The sequence below is a fragment of the Quercus robur genome, chromosome 8 (assembly GCF_932294415.1).
Source record: "Quercus robur chromosome 8, dhQueRobu3.1, whole genome shotgun sequence".
In the NCBI taxonomy this organism is placed as follows: Eukaryota; Viridiplantae; Streptophyta; class Magnoliopsida; order Fagales; family Fagaceae; genus Quercus; species Quercus robur.
Genome location: NC_065541.1, coordinates 9168303 through 9187859, shown reverse-complemented (window position 1 = coordinate 9187859; position 19557 = coordinate 9168303). Strand labels below are relative to the sequence as shown.

The following is a 19557-nucleotide window of genomic DNA, read 5'->3' as shown; positions in this document are numbered from 1 at the left end:
TTCAAAAATTGCTTGTGTCACTATATCGTACTCGTATCCGTGTCTATACTTGTACCCATGTCCATATCCGTGATTCTTAACTTAAAGTTCACCTCAAATATGTTAAAAAAGTCTATAAAGAAACATGATTCAATTGGTGATAAATTCAGAAAAGAAAACAAAAGATTTTATGGGTTATTAATTTAATTATTTATCCCAGAAAGAAGATCAAATTTAAGAAAGACATTGCGCATCTAAAGCAAAAGAAAAGTAATATCGTTCGATCTATTCTAAATTTATATTTTTTTCACATGGGGAGATTTGTAAATCTTTTTCATTCGAGATTGAATAAAGAGATTTATTACTATTCAGCTTATTTTTGCTACTATTTATGGGCTCCATGCATTTTTTGATACTTTTTATGGGTCTTACTGTACTATTTCAGTTAACTTTTATTTTTATTTACAATATTTTCAACAAAAAGTTTTTAATTTCAACAAAATAAACAGATGCTCAACAAACCCTAAATTTATATTTTTCTCACGTGTGAGAGATTTGCAAATCTTTTTCATATATATGACATCGGATAAAGAGATTTGTTACGTTAAAGCAATGTTTTTTTTTTTTTTTTTCCTAATTAAAGCCATGTGAGATAACGCAAAGTTCAGTAAAGATATTGGTCCCTGCCCCAACCTCTTTGCGGCAGTATCTTTTCACATTTGCTTTACAATATGAAATAAAAACGAGGAGTTAGAAGTAGAACATAGCAACAAAGCACAACTTGAATCGTCAATGGTTTTTGTTTAAGCAAATTCTTTAGAGTTGAGACACACACAAACATTGGGGTCCTACACCATTTAACGCATTCCCACGCCAATAATTCTGGCTCCTCCGTGTAGCTTGCCGTTTGTGGGCAACAAAACTTTGCCACCGGCCTTAGATGCACCCATATTCCAAACTCTAGAGTAGTAAGAATATAAGGTGGTAATTCAGACCGGCTTCAAAAGAAAATGAATTAGGTGGTTTACAATTGTTTATAATTTTTGTCAACAAATAGGTCAGTAACTGTGGAGTACAAGCCTAATCTTAGGACAATATTATATAGATTGAGGATAGGTTTTCAATATCATAGTTGCTTATAAATATTAAAAAAGACTCTTTCTCATGTGATTGTAGTCATATTTTCTTATTTCAAAGATTGTAAGAATATAATAAACAAGTTTCAATTTAAATTCCCAATACTAGAAATTGATTCACCTAGTCCGGTCCCAACTTATAAGAGTTTTTTTATTGGCTAAACTAAGAGTTTATAAACTAAGCCTCAAATCCTTGAATATATAAGATGCAATATATTATAGTTGAACAAAGCTGACCAAAATGACCCATTTAGGCCATTATAATGGATTAAAAGCAATTTACTTTACACAAACTAAAGGCTAAAGTGTGACCGTGTGAGCACATAGAATGTGAAGGCTTTTCATAATGAGTTGACATGCATTACTACCATAGTCCATCGATTTGAACCTAACTATTTACCACATGCTTCCATGAATATCCAGGTGCTTAGGACATGTTTGGTTTGCTGAAAAAAACACCGTTTTTTGTTTTTATTTTCATATTTTAGTGGGTCCTACCACTAAAAAAACTGATTTGGTTTTAGCATTTGTATTCAGTTTTTATTTTCAATATTGTAAAAGTTGAATTTGAATACAAAAAATGAATACAATTTTTCTAAGTTTTCGTTTTGTATGAATATGAATATAATGGTATATTCATAAATATTGTGAAGACACAAAATTACTCTTATTTTAGTGATGTGATGTGTGTAAGTGAAAAAAGTTATTTTAAAAAAAAAATGCTAACCAAACTTGGGTATAATATATTTTATATTCAAATTATGTATTCAAAATAACTTACCAAACACTACTAAATATAAAAATAAGTGTTTTTTTTTTTTTTCTATATTCAAATTCAAGATTTAAATATAGAATAAAGAAAATGAAATATAGATACACAATTTTTTGAAACGAAACAGGCTCTTAACGACTCTAGACGAAATTGGACTCAATCAATCTACACCAAAGCCAGTGCCAATTCGATCATATATTTTTTTTGGATAATGATCATTTTCTTTGGCCAAAAAAATAAAATAAACTTTTGTGGTCCCATTCACACTCCGTCACACTTCACACATATCATCAAAGCCAAACAAAACTTTGGGGTCCCATCTCTCTCTCTCTCTCTCTCTCTCTCTCTCTCTCTCTCTGTTGAAAACTCTATAAATTGGGAGAACCACACTGCTCTTACTCATCCACTACTACAGAGAATCTTATTAGAGTGTGTGTTTGCTTAGTACATTTGTCTTCAATCCTCTTGTGTTGCTAAGGAAAATGGCTTACTCAAAGACTTTCCTTCTTCTTGGTCTTGTCTTTGCTGTGGTTCTTCTCGTCTCCTCCGAGGTCTCAGCTCGTGAGCTAGCTCGTAAGCTACTTTCTTGAGCTAAATATATGCCTTTACTACTTTTTTTTAAGCCCAAATGTCTTTTTTTTTTGTTTTGTTCTAGAATTAGTGTTTTTGGTTTATGTCAAAGACAGAGGTTCACCAACATGCATCAAATGCCTTCAAATACCAACTTGTCATGGGAAATTTACCAAAATTGCATAATTGCAAGTGGACCTCCTTGTAGCAAATACACTGCCAATAAACCTATTCGATCGGTTGGAGCTAGTTTTTTTTACAAGTACATAAGGTTACCATGAATCTTGGTCACTTGGTTATAATATCTTTGAGTCAATCAAAGTGTAAAATGACTGTTCATTTATAATGATAATATGCATTCACTCTGACAAGAAATGATAATGAAATAAACAAAGGAGAAAAAAAGATATAGTACATAGTTTTGTTAATCCATATTGATTAAGGAAAAAAGTAAAAGAAAGAAGCATTGCATCTTATTGTTTTACAAAATAATGGAGCATCATTTTCATGAATTCCATGTGGGAAGTATATACTTCTAAGCTCTTATGTTTTGTAATCCATTATTTTTTTAATTATATATTTTTCAGTACACCTTGACATTATATTTTAGCCATGTTGTAAACATTTTCATTTCTTTTTGTAGAGGAGACTGTGCAAACTGACACAGTGAATGAGGACAAGCATGGTCATCACCATGGACACGGACACGGACACAGACACGGACACGGTCATGGCCATGGACACCATGGCAAACCAGGTCATGGTGCTGCTGGAGAGAAACTTGAAGAGACCGACCAAAATTAGATTAATCCTTTGTCCTACGGTTTCTGAATGGGTGTGTCTTATCAATATGTGTTACTTGTCTAATAAGCTTGTATGCCAATAAGGTTTAACTTACAACCACAGTAGGTGTATAAGCTTTATCTTTGTTTTCTTTGTCATGTATGTCCTACTTTTTATGTATTAATAAACGTGCTTGAACTTGTGAAATTCAGGATGTCTTGCAATTTGTCTACCTATAATTTCCTTTGCTTATACCCTACCCTATAACTTCAATTGCATTACGCATTGACTGTTTCAAAATGAACATAAGTAGATAAAAAAATTATTACCTAAATCTGGGTAATTCTTTCAATATGGATATTTATTTTGTGGGGGCAGTTGTATGCAACTACAACTGCTTCCTCATAGCATGTGTGAGATCCATAGTGATAAATGTATTAAATGAATAGAAAAATTATTTTATAAAATTGTTTCATTTATAAGACATTTCTCTCGTATGTGTGGGTTTTCACACGTTATGAAAGAGTGCTCTCATAAGATACATTCTTAAAATTCCACCAAATCCGTGATGACAATTAGAAAAGGAAGTAACATTGTAAGTAACAACTAGCAACAAGATAAGATTTAATACTAATAGTCACGATCTCATAAATTATGGACAATTAATGTAATACAGTTTTTAGAAATTGACATTTGGAGAACCACCTATTCTTGTACTCGAGTTTTTTCATAGGTTGGTTGTGATCGATGACCGCTTGAATTCAACAACTACCATATTTTTTATTGCTTTTTGTTTTGATTGAGAGAAGTCAGCCTATGTAATATCCATTTTCTACTTTATTTTTATATATCTCACCAAATGAACTTGGATATATAGTACTACTTAGAAGCTTCTCTTTCGGTCTCTTTCCCAAGCTTCTAACCCCCTTTTGTGTTAATGTAATATATGACCGATTGTTTCCGGTGGACTGAGAATAACAGTACACAAATTTAAGTTTTATACATTAAAGCCCTATGTTGTGCATAACTAACAACTGTTTTGTGCCCCCTTTTGTGTTTATTCCGTTGGATGCTAAGGCTTGCTATGTATTAAATAATCAGAAGGCTGTGTTTGTCTATCTTGGACATCTCTAGACTCTTGTGCGAATCATTTGTTAGGATATATTGCATTTGCCACATGCGGAGCACTTCATCATCTGCTTAATTTAATTATTTTTATTGAATATATCCGTTAAAGAGTGCATGTGTTTCAGTTTGTATAAATTTTATACAAAATGGGAACTTATTATAGTAAGAACCTAGCACTTCATATTAGTTTTATGTAAACACTATTCATTTTTCTTTATCTGAATAGTATAATTACATCCTTTGTTTTTGTCTTACCAAAGCATCATGAGTCCATATATATTGGAAATATTCATTTGCTTTTCGCATGAACTCATATGTTCTACTTCTTTATCACTTTTCCATATCTTCCTCTTACCCCTGGCCTCTTTATTATTTATTAGAGTTAGTAAGATTGATGTACAAAGAAAAAGAAAAAAAAATTTATCCAAAATTTTAAATGCCAAATATTATAACTACGCGTCTTACAAAAATTTATATAGGCGTAAATGCATTTTTAGTTCCTATATTTTAACTTTTTTTCATTTTAGTCTTTATATTTTATTTTTATCACTTTTAGCTCCTAAACCAATTATCACCCTTCATTTAAGTCCTTGAAGTACTATTTCGTCACCTAACTAACAGGAAAACTAACAGATAAATAAAATAATAATTTTTTTTTCCACATTGGACAATAAAATTATAATTTTTTTTCCGTCACCAAGTACGTGTTGGCTCTTTTCTTCGTGTTTTTGCTAGCCTTTGCAATCGAGGTGTTGTCCATCTTATCCGATGTCAAGCCTACAAGCACGAATCCCATGCTGGGTGCCTTGACTCAAACCATCATATATACTTGTCGCATGGGTTTTGCTTACTTAGTCATGCTCTCTGTCATGTCCTTCAACCTTGGAATCTTCATAGCCACCCTGGCTTCCATTTCTAACAGGTACCCGAAAAGTATAAACCAAATTATTCACCAACACTCATGAGTGTAATTGTATTCCATTTCTAACAGGTACCCGAAGTTTGCATTTTTAGTTCCTATATTTTAACTTTTTTTCATTTTAGTCTTTATATTTTATTTTTATCACTTTTAGCTCCTAAACCAATTATCACCCTTCATTTAAGTCCTTGAAGTACTATTTCGTCACCTAACTAACAGGAAAACTAACAGATAAATAAAATAATAATTTTTTTTTCCACATTGGACAATAAAATTATAATTTTTTTTCCGTCACCAAGTACGTGTTGGCTCTTTTCTTCGTGTTTTTGCTAGCCTTTGCAATCGAGGTGTTGTCCATCTTATCCGATGTCAAGCCTACAAGCACGAATCCCATGCTGGGTGCCTTGACTCAAACCATCATATATACTTGTCGCATGGGTTTTGCTTACTTAGTCATGCTCTCTGTCATGTCCTTCAACCTTGGAATCTTCATAGCCACCCTGGCTTCCATTTCTAACAGGTACCCGAAAAGTATAAACCAAATTATTCACCAACACTCATGAGTGTAATTGTATTCCATTTCTAACAGGTACCCGAAGTTTGCAATTGTATTCCATTTCTAACAGGTACCCGAAGTTTGCAATTGTATTCCATTTCTTATTGGCCCCGTGAAAGAATCTTAATTTTGTTTTAACAATAGTTTTAGTTAGTTGTGTCATTAAATTTTATAATTTTGGCTGCTTATGTAATTTATGAAATATTAGCTAAATACATAAACAATCCCAGCCTACAGAAATGAGATTTGGCTTTCAATTTTATGCTTGAGGTTCCACTTCATGTTCTCTTTTGTGGAGCAAATACTAATTTCACGTTTCTGGTTTACATGTGTGAGAGAGAGAGAGAGAGAGTGAAAATAGTGCATACTGTATGCACTTCGTTTTTCAACATAACATATATAAGCAGCTGAAAACATAACATAACATAACAAAACGATATAACCATAAGTCCATCAATCCCAACTCTTATTTTTCCACCTCACTTCCTTTTTAATAAACAAGAAAAAAATCAAGACAGTACGTTGTAGTACTAGTCTATAGACCCTATACTCTAAGTCTAAACACCAAACCTGCCTCGCAACTCATCTATCCTTGATTATTAAATGCACACTTCACAAGTTCATCACATTGAGTTGACTCGAGTACTAACAAGGCAACTCACCAATTATTCGCCTTTCATGTTAGGAGATATGCTCTGTTTTTTTGTCAATAAACAGAGTGTTTTTTAAGTCAGCCATATTTTCGTTAGGTGAGAGTGAGGACTAGAGAGAGGGTTTTTGTTAGATGATATTCCTCTCAGGTTAATGAATTTAGTTTAAGTTAATATATGTCCAACACTCATAATGCCAGTAATTAAAGAGCACACCATATGTCAGTTCAAAGTTAACATGCAATGGGATGAATGTGGCCACATTGAAATGGTTCTTACTAATTCATTTACTTATTGTACCATTATTTTTAAGTTAACGACGAAGTGAAATTTTTTTTATTAAAAAAACAATATTATCTATTAAAAAATTAAAAAAGTTTTTTTTGTATATAAGATAACATATACATTTCTCATACCACTACAATAGTAAAGGAGTTTTGGTGGAGTTGCCCCCACCCCCCCCCGCTCCGCCCCTGTCTACAGTATAAGTATTTTCTTACCCAGTGAGGTTGGGACCTAATACAGTCCCTAGTTTATAAAAACAGCTGGTATGTGAGTGAGTGGATCCTAGCAATTAAATCCTGCCTCTCCTAAGCTGAAATCCTGGCTCCCTGTATCCCATTTATATGTGCTATAGTCACATAAAAATACTCATGCTTTCATGCTTTAAATGACGACACATGCATGGATGCAAGTTGTATATATCATCACATGCAAATCAAGCTAAAGTCTATGTGCATGTATTGTGTGTAATGAACTAACCCGTTGAACCTTGGCATAGCCGCCATCAAGCCAGATTTTCAATGGAGGGGGTAAAGAAGGAACAAAAGAAATTCATAAAAATCTAAAATAACACCTATTTAGTATTAACAAAATATGAACAAAATAATAAATATAATATAATTTTTTTTAACGCATTACAATACATTTATGTTGTTGCTCAAATTAATTATAGTTGCTAGGTAAAAAAGAATACTAGAAAATAAAAAAATTCAAAGTCAATTGTTGCTAAGATTAAGATTGTTGTTAAGTTTAATTACTATTGCTAAGTTAATTATTTATGTCAAACAATGTTCTTATTGTCTTTAATGTAAAGATGCTAAACTAAAGACAAATTTTCATCTAACTTTATCAAATATATTCAGCAAGTCATCAATCATTATTAGATAAAAGCAATGATAATCAAATGTTCAACCAACCATTAGCAACCAGTAACTAACTTTATTTAACTATTCTAGTCTTTACTCTAACTACTTTATTTACTCTTTAAAGTGATCGGACCAGCACTAATTCAGGGCTTTTCTTTTTTTGAAAATTTGGAACAATTTTGACTAAATGTATCTGATGGGTTTGGTAAATGTTTGATCTTACATATGCCGGTTGTTTAATTTTTGTAATTAGGATGTTATTTGGGCTTTTTATTATTATTATTATTTATTTTTTAAAAGAGGCTAAAGATGTTGCCGGGGGGGGGGGGGAGTTCAATTATATTGGACCAAATTCTAAAATCATATCATATTATATCATATCATATTATATATATTAGATAGACACGTATGTAGAGATGATATGGCACTTTCCCGGGAGAAAATGCTGATTTATCACAAAAAAAAAGGGCCACGTATATATCCCAGACAAAAAAAGAAAAAAAAACGTTATGTGCTAAGGCCGACTGTAAAACAGTATATATCCCAGGATTAAAAAAAAAAAAAAAAACGTTGTTTCTAAGGCCAACTGTAAAACCGTATATATCCCAGGATAAAAAAAAACAAAAAAAAAGGTTATTGATGAAGATAAGAAAACGATATGTGGCTAAGGCCAACTATAAAACAGTATATATCTCAAGATTAAAAAAAAACGTTATATGGCTAAGGCCAACTGTAAAACCGTATATATCCCAGGATAATAAAAAAAAAAAAAAAATTAAAAAAAGAGGTTATTGATGAAGATAAGAAGTTGACCGGTAAAGAAAAACTTCAGTTGATATAATATTGTGAATCACATGGTTTTTTAATTAACTTTAGACTTTTTGTTCAAATAAAATTCTTCAACGTGGAGTGTGTGTATATATATATATATATATATATCAAATAATTCATAATTAATACTTATCATACGATTCTTTTGCGTTATTATTCTTTTCTTCTACTTACAATCTCTATTATTCTCTTCTTCTACCTACAAGTCTACAACTTTACAAGTACGTATTTGTTTACTCTACTTTTTTTTCCCATCAAATTGAATATATTTTTTCCCATCAAATTGAATATATTTTGTGTATTTGTTTAAGTAGATTTCCTTAAGATTAATCCTTTTTTTCCCATCAAATTGAATATATTTTGTGTATTTGTTTAAGTTGATTGCCTTAAGTTTAATCCAGTTTAGAGAATTGTTAAGGATTTTCAATTGATTTTTTTTTAATAATATTAGTTTGATTGTTAAGAAATTATATAAGAAATTGATCTGTGAATCTATGATTAATGTTTATACTATGTTTTTTTAATTATATATTATAATATGTTTTTAATTTTTAATTGTCGCTATGGGGCTGCATTGCAAAAATATTATTTTTTTTAAATATATTATACTCTTTGCAATTGTTGTGCATCTTATTAATATGTTATTATGTTTGTAATTGTTGAAGGTGTAAACATTTTTAATTTTTCAAAAATTTTACTTTTCATTTTTCTCTATCAAAATTTCTTTTGTTTTTAGATAAATGCTAATAATTTTTTTTTTTTTTTTATCAGAATGGATAGACAAAGTCAAAGATATAATCTTTTGGATGAAATCGACATTGAAAAAGACGATTGGAATATTAGAGTTAGAGTCACAAGAATGTGGGAAGTTCTTGACATTAAAACAAATAATGAACTTATGAGTGTTGATTTGGTGCTTCTTGATGAGAAGGTAAGTTTTGAAATAAGATAATAAAATTACTTTTAGCTCTTCAAATACAATTGAATTATATTTTCTTGATAAGTTTATTCTCATTTTTTCAGGATAATCTTATTCATGCAAGTATTAGAAAGTCATTTGCTAATCATTTTAGAGATATACAAGAAGGTAAAACTTATCGAATAAAATATTTTGGAGTTGTCGAAAACAAGGATGCTTATAGGATTGTGAATCACAAGTACATGATAAGATGATTTTATGCAACAACATCTGTGAAGTTGTTAGAAACAAATGATGAACTAATTGCAAAACAAAAATTTGAATTGGTTCCATTTGATGAGCTAAAATATCTTGCTGACAAAAACACAACTCTAACAGGTAATTTTGATTATACATTTATACTTAAAATATATTTATATACTATTATCTTCATAACTCATTATTTTGGTTAATCACTTTATCGTTTGTAGATGTAATAGGAGAAATCGTAGGAATTTCTCCCATGGGAAAGATAGAGGTGCGTGGGAAAAAAATGAACAAAAGGCTAATTGAACTTCAAAAGGCTAATTGAACTTCACAGATGATTTTATGCAACAACATCTGTGAAGTTGTTAGAAACAAATGATGAACTAATTGCAAAACAAAAATTTGAATTGGTTCCATTTGATGAGCTAAAATATCTTGCTGACAAAAACACAACTCTAACAGGTAATTTTGATTATACATTTATACTTAAAATATATTTATATACTATTATCTTCATAACTCATTATTTTGGTTAATCACTTTATCGTTTGTAGATGTAATAGGAGAAATCGTAGGAATTTCTCCCATGGGAAAGATAGAGGTGCGTGGGAAAAAAATGAACAAAAGGCTAATTGAACTTCAAGATAACAGGTTAGTTAGATATTGATGAATATATTACTTAGATTTGTAAATTTTTGTTGAGAGATAAATTTTTAATTGTTTAACAAAAATGTTTATGCAGGAGGGAAAAAATTAGAATCACATTTTGGTATAAATTTGCAAAGGCAATTAATAAAGATATATGTTTTGATAATTTTGTGCGGCCTATTATAATTATCACATCAACCACAACCACTGTCAAGACTTATATGAGTAAGCAATTCTTTCTTTTGATATACATGATATGTGTTTAAACATCATAATTTAAACTACTTATGTATGAATGATGGTAGGGAAATTATCATCGTCTTCTACAAACTCTTCAAAGTTGTATGTGAATTTAGATATTCCAGAGGTCATAGAGTTAAGAAAAAGGTTAGTACAATTTTAAAATTACTTATTTATTTTAGTTCAATTTTATAATATCTTAAATTATTATTTTATTATACCAATAGACATTTTTAATATGTTGAATTTCAATATAGTCTTGAAGAAACTGAATTCAGCCTTGATGAGAAAGAGAAGAAGATTGAGTCGTTGCAACTATCACGTTCAATTCTTGACCCTAATGAGATTTCTAAGATGAAAAGAATACTATTGGAAATTTTGACCTTTATAAAGACTGAAAAAGAACAGGTTAGTATTGAGTGTGCAAGGTATTGTTATCTCTTACTAGAACTTGGATTCAATTGTTAAATATATTATGGCAAAGGGTAAGCAATGGTAATTAAGTTTAAGTTGATGACAACAAACTATGATTACGTTAATTCCTCAAATTGATTTTGAATACAATAAAGACTTTTGAAAAAGACAGATGAAAGGAGTAGTAAATTGCTATATATTTAAGATGTTTTAAAGAGTGTTCTTGTGTCTATATTTGCTTTCCAAATATGTTTATGTGAAAAATTCATTTATGAACTTTTACCATGTGTTTTTTTATAGGACATAACATTTTATTGCACGGCCTCAATTAAAAAGATCAATGTTGAGAATGGATGGTATTATGTCTCCTGTGATGAGTGTCCTAAAAAATTGAAATGACATGAATCCAAACTATTTTGTGAGACATGTATGAAAGTATGTGGATTCCCAAAAATTAGGTTAGTAATTCTAATATTTACTATTGGTTAACTTTAAATATATTAAAATGTTAATTGATGTAAATGAAAAATAATATTTCAGATACAGACTTGACATGCAAGTTGATGATACAACAGAACATGCAAATTTTGTAGTGTTTGACAAGGAAGCAGAGAAGTTAATTAAAGTGCCTGCTATGCAACTCTCCAATATGGAAGAAGAGGTAAATATATAAATAAATAAATAAATATATATATATATATATAGTTTATTTGTATAATTACATTAATTGTATTATGTTACACTAATTGAAATCTTTTGTTTTTTTTTGTTTTTTTGTTTTTTTTAATAATAGGATGAAGACGATGACAATATTATTCCAAGTAGCATCAAATGCATAATTGGAAAAACCTACATCTTCCAATTGAAAATTATTGCATACAATTTTTTCGTTCGCAAACAAAACTTTACAATAACTAGAGTCATTGAAATTGAAGGAAACGGACAATTACAGGTAACGATGCTTCACCTATACATTATTGATGAAGTTATAATATTATCATTAGTACATAATAACATATTGAATCATATTGATTATAGGAAACAACAAAAAGAGGGGCTAACAATGGAAATGAAGTACTTGAAGAAAAAATCTGTGCACAAGTAAAGAAAAGAAAGATTGTGAAGAAGTAAATACAATTGCACAAATAAATATTATTTGGTTCTTTTTTAAAGCTTCACACAATCTTTATTTTCCTAAACAAGAAAATAACTTCTGTATTGTTTCTATTTTGCAGAGAAATAAAAAAAGAGGAAGTGGAAGATCATATAGAAGTGTTAGAGGATTAGAGAACATATAAAATATTTAAATCAAAGACTATTTTCATATTTAGAGTTTTAGATTGTTTTCATTTTAGAATGATTTGAGTTTGGAAAAATTTACTTTTAAGCTATTGTATACAAGTTAATTTTTTTAGATGTTATCATTTTATATTTTATAGTAATTGTGCCAATACATTTTATTACTTTTTTTTTTATTATAATAGTTAGTTGTTTTGTTATTTCTTACTATTATCAATTCTTCAAAATAACTGCTAAGAGTATCATAATTTGTGCTTCATGGTTTGGTGAAATTCAATTTCCAGAAAATTCTCAACTAAGCCAAATACATGTATTAATCTCAGTTTACTACAACTTCTTCAATACCCAAACAAAGATAAATGAAAAACCAACATTAAAATTTCTTTCTTTCCCCCCTAATCATTCCAACAACACCAAACAAAGTAGTTTAGATAACAGATATTCCTTTTGTAATTATAATAATTACTTATTTGGTTATTGTTTATCAAATAAAATATATATTATATAAGTTTATGATAAAACCGTGCAACGCACGGGCCTTTTACTAGTTATTATTATATATAATAAAAGTTGGACTTAGACGTCGTGGTTACGCCACGTGGCTTCACCAAATTGCAAAAATTTTAATAAATTTTTAGATTTTAATAATAGATATATACATATTTTTTGGATAAATATGACAAATCAAGTAATGAAAGAAAGTAGTATTTGATTTACAATTATAACAATTGTGTCTATCTAAAATGTTATCAACAAACCCTAAAATCGATAGAATATAATTACTTAAGGATATAATTTAAATAAAAAAGAGATTCTTTCATCTTGATGCTTTTTTGGTGGTTCTAAGCTTTGCCCATTTCGGAAGAATCACAACACAATCACATGGCATCATCCATGGGGTTGAATTCTATATCTGAAGCATTTCATCGAGAAGGCCAAACTTGGTAAGCACTTAATATTTTAATCCATTCCATCCCATATTTTCTATTTTGGTTTTCACTTTTCAGTTAGTTTAATCAATCCCCTTTTCCTACGTTTCTTTAAAAAAGGTAAAAATATATTATAAAAAAAAAGAAAAAAAAAAAAAAAGAAAGATAGAACATGCATTTTTTTTTCCTGCATTTTTTTTCCCACGTTTTTTTTTGGGTGGATAAATTTGCATCTTATATCATCTTTTTCCTAATAATAAAGTAAAAAAAAAAAAAAGTATTTGAGTTTCACTAAACTACTTCTTTTTATTCATATCATCTTCTTCACAACCTAAAATTCTCGCTATATATACACAGTTTTTTGGTGTTTCATTATTTCAGTTTCACTACGTACTTTATAATTATTTGTTATATTCTTCATTTTTCCTCTCTGCCCTACATACAACCTTGCAGGTAATTTTTTTTTTTTTTCCTTTCATCAAATTGAATAGATTTTTTGTATTTGTTGCCTTTTATTATATATAATGTGATTTTTATCAATAAGTTTTAGAAATAGGCTGAAATTTTATATTTGATCACAACTTTTAGTGTTTTTTTTAGAAGTCAATATGCAAGCAATATATTTGTATTTTTTAATTTCTTATTACTTGATCATTTGTTGTTGACATCAATATTTTATAATAGATTTAATTTGTTATGGCTTTTGTTTGGTGCTGTGTTCCATGCAATCTATATTCTTTAATTAAAAGCAAAATTTTTTATCAAACATGAAATTGGATATAAGAGAATACATTCGTGCAAATTTCTATGTAAGTATATCTTTACTTAACTCCTTTTTTTTCTTTTTCTTTTTTTTTTTTTTTTTTTTTTTTATGTTCAAAAATCTGGATATTTTTTCATTAATGAATTGAGGTTTTGGCTTAATTTTGTTTTCAACCATTTCAATTATTGAATTCATTATTTTTTCATGTGTAATATTGATATATGTGTTTTTTTTTTATGATAAATATATATATATATATATATAGTGTGTGTGTGTTCTTAAAGGCTAAAACACAACACAATTAACATTACTTTAAGTTAGGGTGTTATATTTATTTATTAGTAAGTTAGAATGTTACATTAAGTTAGAGTATTATATTTTTATTTATTATTAATTTAGAATGTTACATATAGATACATATGCTAGCTTAGGGTTGATATAACTTATAATCATTTGAATAAAATTAACAATAAAACAAATTATTTAAATATCAAAATAAGAAATAAAAATTAAATTTCTTTTAAGTGTACAAGTACAATTTATTTTTTAATCTTCAATTTTGAATTAATTCTTTTTTCATTTTATTTGTTTTTAAATTTAATTATATTATCAAAATATTTTTTATTAAACCGTGCATCGCACGGGCATAATACTAGTACTATATAATAAAAATTGGGTTTAGAAGTTGTGATAGTGCCAAGTGGCTTCACCAAATTGTAATTTTTTTTTAGATTTTTAGATTTAAAAAATATATATATATATATATATAATTTTTCTTCTCCTATAATTTCCAAGTTGATAAAAATCTTAATTTGATTATAATCCAAATTCTTCATCTAATCCTTTTCTAATTATAATATATAAGTTGAAAAAAAATTTTAATTAAAAAAAAACAGCAACAAAAAAATCTTACACGTTAATCTTACAAGTTTTAGATTTAGATTATTTAAAAAATAGTTATAATTGCAGAAATTTTATTAAATTTAGTAAAAATAGATATAATTTTTATTTTCCTATAATTTCTAAGTTGATAAAAATCATAATTTGATTATAATCCAAATTCTTCATTTAATCATTTCCTCATTATAATATATAAGTTGAAAAAAAATATTAATTAAAAAAACAGCAACAAAAAAATCTTAGACCCTAATGTTTAATAACAAAAACAAAAGCACACGTTTTAAGAGGAAGTAGTACACATTTTTTTTTTTTAATTATAATAGAATGATAATTAATGATTAATATATTAGTATATATATTCTTATATATTAAAATCTAACAAATTTTTAATACATGTTTTATATTTTTTTTTTTTGAGAAGTAGCACACAACTACACATTTTAGATTTTGTAAAAAAAACTAGGTATAATTTTTTTTTCTTATCTTCTTCTCCTATAATTATATTCCTACATGTAAAAAGAAAATAGCAAAAAAAAAAAAAAAACATATAATACTACATGTAAAAAGAAAACAGCAACCTAACAGCAACGTAGTACACTTGAAAAAAGTCTTTTATAAAATTCTATTCAACTAACAAAAATATATATATAAATATATATATATATATATATCTCAAATAATCCATAATGAATACCTACAATACAATTCTTTCTCTCTATTCTTCTCCCTACAACCTCTATCCTTCTCTTCTTCTACCTACAACCTTGCAAGTGTGTATTTACATATTTAAACTTTTACATTTAAATTGCAATACAATATTTGAGTGTGGTGATTCTCAAAAAAAAAAAAAAAAAAAAAAAAAAATTTGAGTGTGGTACCCTAGAAGGTCTAGATACTAACGTAGTAATGCAATTCATCTTTGATTTGGTGTTCTTAATAGATTATGCTGATTATTTCCTCACTTATGGCAACATTGAAATAACTTATAGGTAAACTTTTATATTTACATTGTAGTTTAGAAACTCTAAATACTTATTGTAGGGACACGATTTTCGTTAACCCGGTCCTGGACGATCAGGCCCTGGCCCAAGAAGTCCCACACAATGAAGTTTGTAGAGTATGGGCTGAAGAACTCGGTTCCAGTTGGCTCAAACGGTTCGTTGCATGTTCATAGTGAATGTAGAAACGGAAATCAAGAAAATGTATGTGAAAGTGGAAGTTCTATTCATGGACATGCTTTCATACAATGACTTCTTTCTTTTCTCTCTTCCCTCCTCCTCTTTCTCTCCTTCCCCCTTTCTGGGGGACTCTCACATGTGATATAGGCCCTCCTTTATCATCTGGGCCCTACACTTATTGATCATCCAAATCCCCACTTAAGCACCTGTCCCATCAGACGTCCTTACCAGTTCTTTGTGAGTTGCAGTGACCAAGGTAACACTGTTCAGGGGTTTTCTCTTCATTAATGCGGCCAGGAGAGTAGTTGTGGTGCATTTAATGTGGTGGTGATAGCCTTTGCTAGGATATTTTGAGCCTTCTTTCTTTTTATGCGTTTGGGGTGAGGGCTACAGTAACTGAGATGTATCATTGATCTGGACTTTGGGATGTCCGAGGAGGAATTACTACTCAGACGTGTTTTCTTCGCCCAGTTGGCTTGGGCAAGGATTATGGGCCGCGACGTCTCCTTGGACAGGATCGTCCTTGGACGGGCCCAAGGCCCAGCCAACTTGTTATTCTGGGCCGATCCCCACACTTATATTTTTGTAATTTATGGAATTTGTTTTTAGTTATATATGCAAGAAATTTATATATGGTTAGCACTTCTGCTACTCTACATGTTAGCAAGTATAATGGAAAGGTTTTTAAGTGCCATATATAAAACTTACAATTTTACTACTAAGAGCTTTTAGAAATTTAAAACTTGCTATAATTTTAAAAATATTTTTACTATTTTATTTGTTATTAAATTTAATTATATTATCAAAAAAAATATATTTTTTAAAAATTATATATAATTTTTTTTTATTAAGCCGTGTATTGTACAAATATAATAGTAATATTAAGGGAATTTTAGACCTAACGTTAAGGGAATTTTTGAAAAGTTAGGGCGCCACGGCCTCCATTGACACCCCTAACTTCGTCCGGGCAGTTATAGCCTTCCCAAAATTGATGGGATGCAGCGAACTCTGTCCGCACTTAATGGTATTGGTCGCTACCATTAATTGTTACATACAGCTATATTAAATCACGGCTTCCAGTTTATGATAAAGAATTAAAGTTAGGGCCACGATGGCCTCCTTTGGGACCCACTAACTTCATCCTGGCAGTCATAGCCTTCCCAAAATTGATGGGATGTAGCTAACACTGTCCACACTTAATGGTATTGGTCACTATCACTACTATTAACCGTTACATACAGCTATGTTAAATCACAGCTACAAGTTTATGATAAAGAATTAAAGAGAAAGCTGCACAATTCTTAAAAAAAAAAAAAAAAAGCTGCACAGTGCATAAATATTTAATTCTTTATCATAAATAAATGCAGGTTGCACATGCATTTATTTATCAAAAAAGAAAAGAAAAGGCACATGCATAAATATTTACGGAGTTCGTTGACGAAAATTTTAAAAGACATTATCTACTGCACTACTGTTAGAGCAATCACATCCATTCGTGTATTTTACACAGTCATTTTTACACTAAAAATTTACTTTTTCTATTTTACACATCCACCTTTATAAAATACCCACATCAGTTCATTTATTTTATCACCTCTTTTATTTAAATAATTAATTTTCTTAATTTTTTTTATTTCCTCAACTAACCTCTTATTATACGCGCGCTCTCTCTCTCTCTCACTCTCTCTATCTCTCTCTCTCTCTCTCAACCCATTTTTTCTGAACCCATTTTTTCTGATACAGCTCTCTCTCTATACCCATCTCTCTACCCATAACCCATCTCTATACCCATTTCTAAATCAACTCTCCCTCTCGATTTATACCGATCAACAGCTCCCTAGCTCCCTAGCTCCGATCATCTCTATACCGATCTCCCTTTCTGAATCAATTTTCTGAATCATCTCTATACCGATCTCCCTAGCTCCGATCCACAGCTTCGATCAGGCAAGCACCAATCTCCCTAACTCCAATCCACAAGCACTGATCAGATCCGACCAGATCAGATTTGACCGAGATCTTCCTAACTCTGATCCACAAGCACCGATCAGTTAGTATATCTCCCTAACTCCGATCAGGCAAGGCCCATACCTATGAGCTCTGATCAAGCAAAACCCACAAGTTTCGATCGTTCCAGTCAAGCACCGATCGTTCCGATAAGTATCGATCTCTCTTTGTTGTTTGTCCGTTTGGGTTTGTTTGTATGTGGGTGTGTTTGTGTATCTTTGTGTTTTTTTCTTCTTCTGAGCAAGTGTATTTCTGTGTTGATTTGTTTGTGTGGATGTGTTTGGGTTAATTTTCAGTTGATTTTGGGTTAATTTTCTGTTGAGTTTGGTTAATACTCTGTGTTAGATTGCGGTGTTTGGTGGTGGCGCCGGGTTTGGTGGTTGGGTGGTTATTCTGACACGCTAGGTTGTTGTAATGATTGGGGAAGAGAAGTAGTTCGATAGAGGAGAGAGAAAATAAAATAAAAAAATCGTTTACACGCGAACAGTAACCGTGTATATATACATGGTTACCGTTCATTTACACAGCCGAGTGTATATTTTGCACAATTTTACACCCACTGACGTGGGTGTTTTTTTGGCCAAAATGTGTAAAAAGGGTTGTTTTATGTATTTTGCAAGACTATCCATGGACTAATGTGGATTCTCTTACCATGGCATAAGAAGGGATGCAAATGTGCAAAGAGAATTAAAGTGGTGCTCTATAACTTCACCTCCACAACTCATCACGTGGATAAGTTGTGGTAAAAATTGTGATCTTAGTATTACTCAAAAATAAAGAAAATACTAAAATCACAACTTTTATTACAACTTTAATTTGCCACAATTTGTCCACATGGCAAGTTGTGGGTTCACAACTTTACCATTCTAGCATTACTCAAAAAATAATAACAACTTGTAATATTTTTTTTTTATTTTATTTCAATAACCATAGTTGTCAGTATCGTACGATACGCGATACGTATCGTACGATATGTATCGTATTGTGTATAATTTTTTTTTTTTTTTTTTTTTTTTTGTATTATAAGGGCGTATTGTAAGTGCTCATGAATCATTCGATACATAGGTGCGTATCGTATGACTCGTATCGTATAGGTAAATCATACGTATTGTACGATACATAGACATATGAGTTTAAAATAGGTTTTTTTTGTTAAAATTTGTGATTTTATTTGATTTAAACAAGTTGTTAGACTTTGTTAAAACAAAATTATTGGGAAACTTAATTGAGTCTAATGAAATAGCAAGTCCATGAGTTTTTTTCCTCCCTTCTCTTTCTCCTACAAAATTTAGACCATACTCATAACACTCACTTTCATATGTACAAATTTATTTTCTATGCTATTAATAATGTATTAAATGAAAATATAATTATTTTTTATTTTGTTATTATTATTTTGAGTCTAAAAAGCTAGAATGCCAAGAAAAAATATAAAGAAAAAATTATTAGAATAAAAAAACAAAAAAAAGTAAATGTTGATAATAAAAAAGAAAATGTCTATGAAAAAATAATTTTGCAAGATACTGAACATGATGATAACATTGA

General features: G+C 29.7%; 4 protein-coding genes across 5 annotated transcripts in view; 3 read left to right on the top strand and 1 right to left on the bottom strand.

Annotated features, from left to right (window-relative positions):
* The window catches only part of LOC126694474 (serine/threonine-protein phosphatase PP-X isozyme 2), an 85419-nt gene extending 76452 nt beyond the window's left edge, over positions 1-8967 (bottom strand). Inside the window, exon 1 of the mRNA XM_050390748.1 lies at positions 8957-8967. The gene's annotated coding sequence lies outside the window, so the exon portion shown is untranslated. The remainder of the gene's footprint in view (positions 1-8956) is intronic.
* The window catches only part of LOC126694478 (glycine-rich protein DC7.1-like), a 35056-nt gene continuing 17770 nt past the window's right edge, over positions 2272-19557 (top strand). Inside the window, exons 1-2 of one of the 2 annotated variants that reach the window (XR_007645788.1) lie at positions 2272-2460; positions 3101-3409. Coding sequence is in view for 1 of the 2 variants with exons in the window: in XM_050390755.1 (XP_050246712.1) it covers positions 2370-2460; positions 3101-3261 (252 nt within the window). In the remaining variant the exon portion in view is untranslated. Of the gene's footprint in view, positions 2461-3100; positions 3448-19557 lie in introns of those variants that run through there. The other variant, XM_050390755.1, reaches the window with a different exon arrangement.
* On the top strand, positions 9245-11338 carry LOC126695817 (uncharacterized). The gene is made up of 10 exons (XM_050392625.1): positions 9245-9403; positions 9496-9559; positions 9677-9769; positions 9862-9908; positions 10000-10099; positions 10192-10288; positions 10380-10510; positions 10591-10672; positions 10783-10933; positions 11240-11338. The coding sequence occupies exons 1-10, from the start codon at positions 9245-9247 to the stop codon at positions 11336-11338; spliced, it is 1023 nt and encodes a 340-aa protein (XP_050248582.1).
* Positions 10932-12070, top strand: LOC126695816 (uncharacterized). Its single transcript, XM_050392624.1, has 4 exons — positions 10932-11397; positions 11480-11600; positions 11733-11891; positions 11978-12070. Exons 1-4 carry the CDS (start codon positions 11369-11371, stop codon positions 12068-12070), a joined length of 402 nt encoding a protein of 133 aa, XP_050248581.1. The 5' UTR covers positions 10932-11368.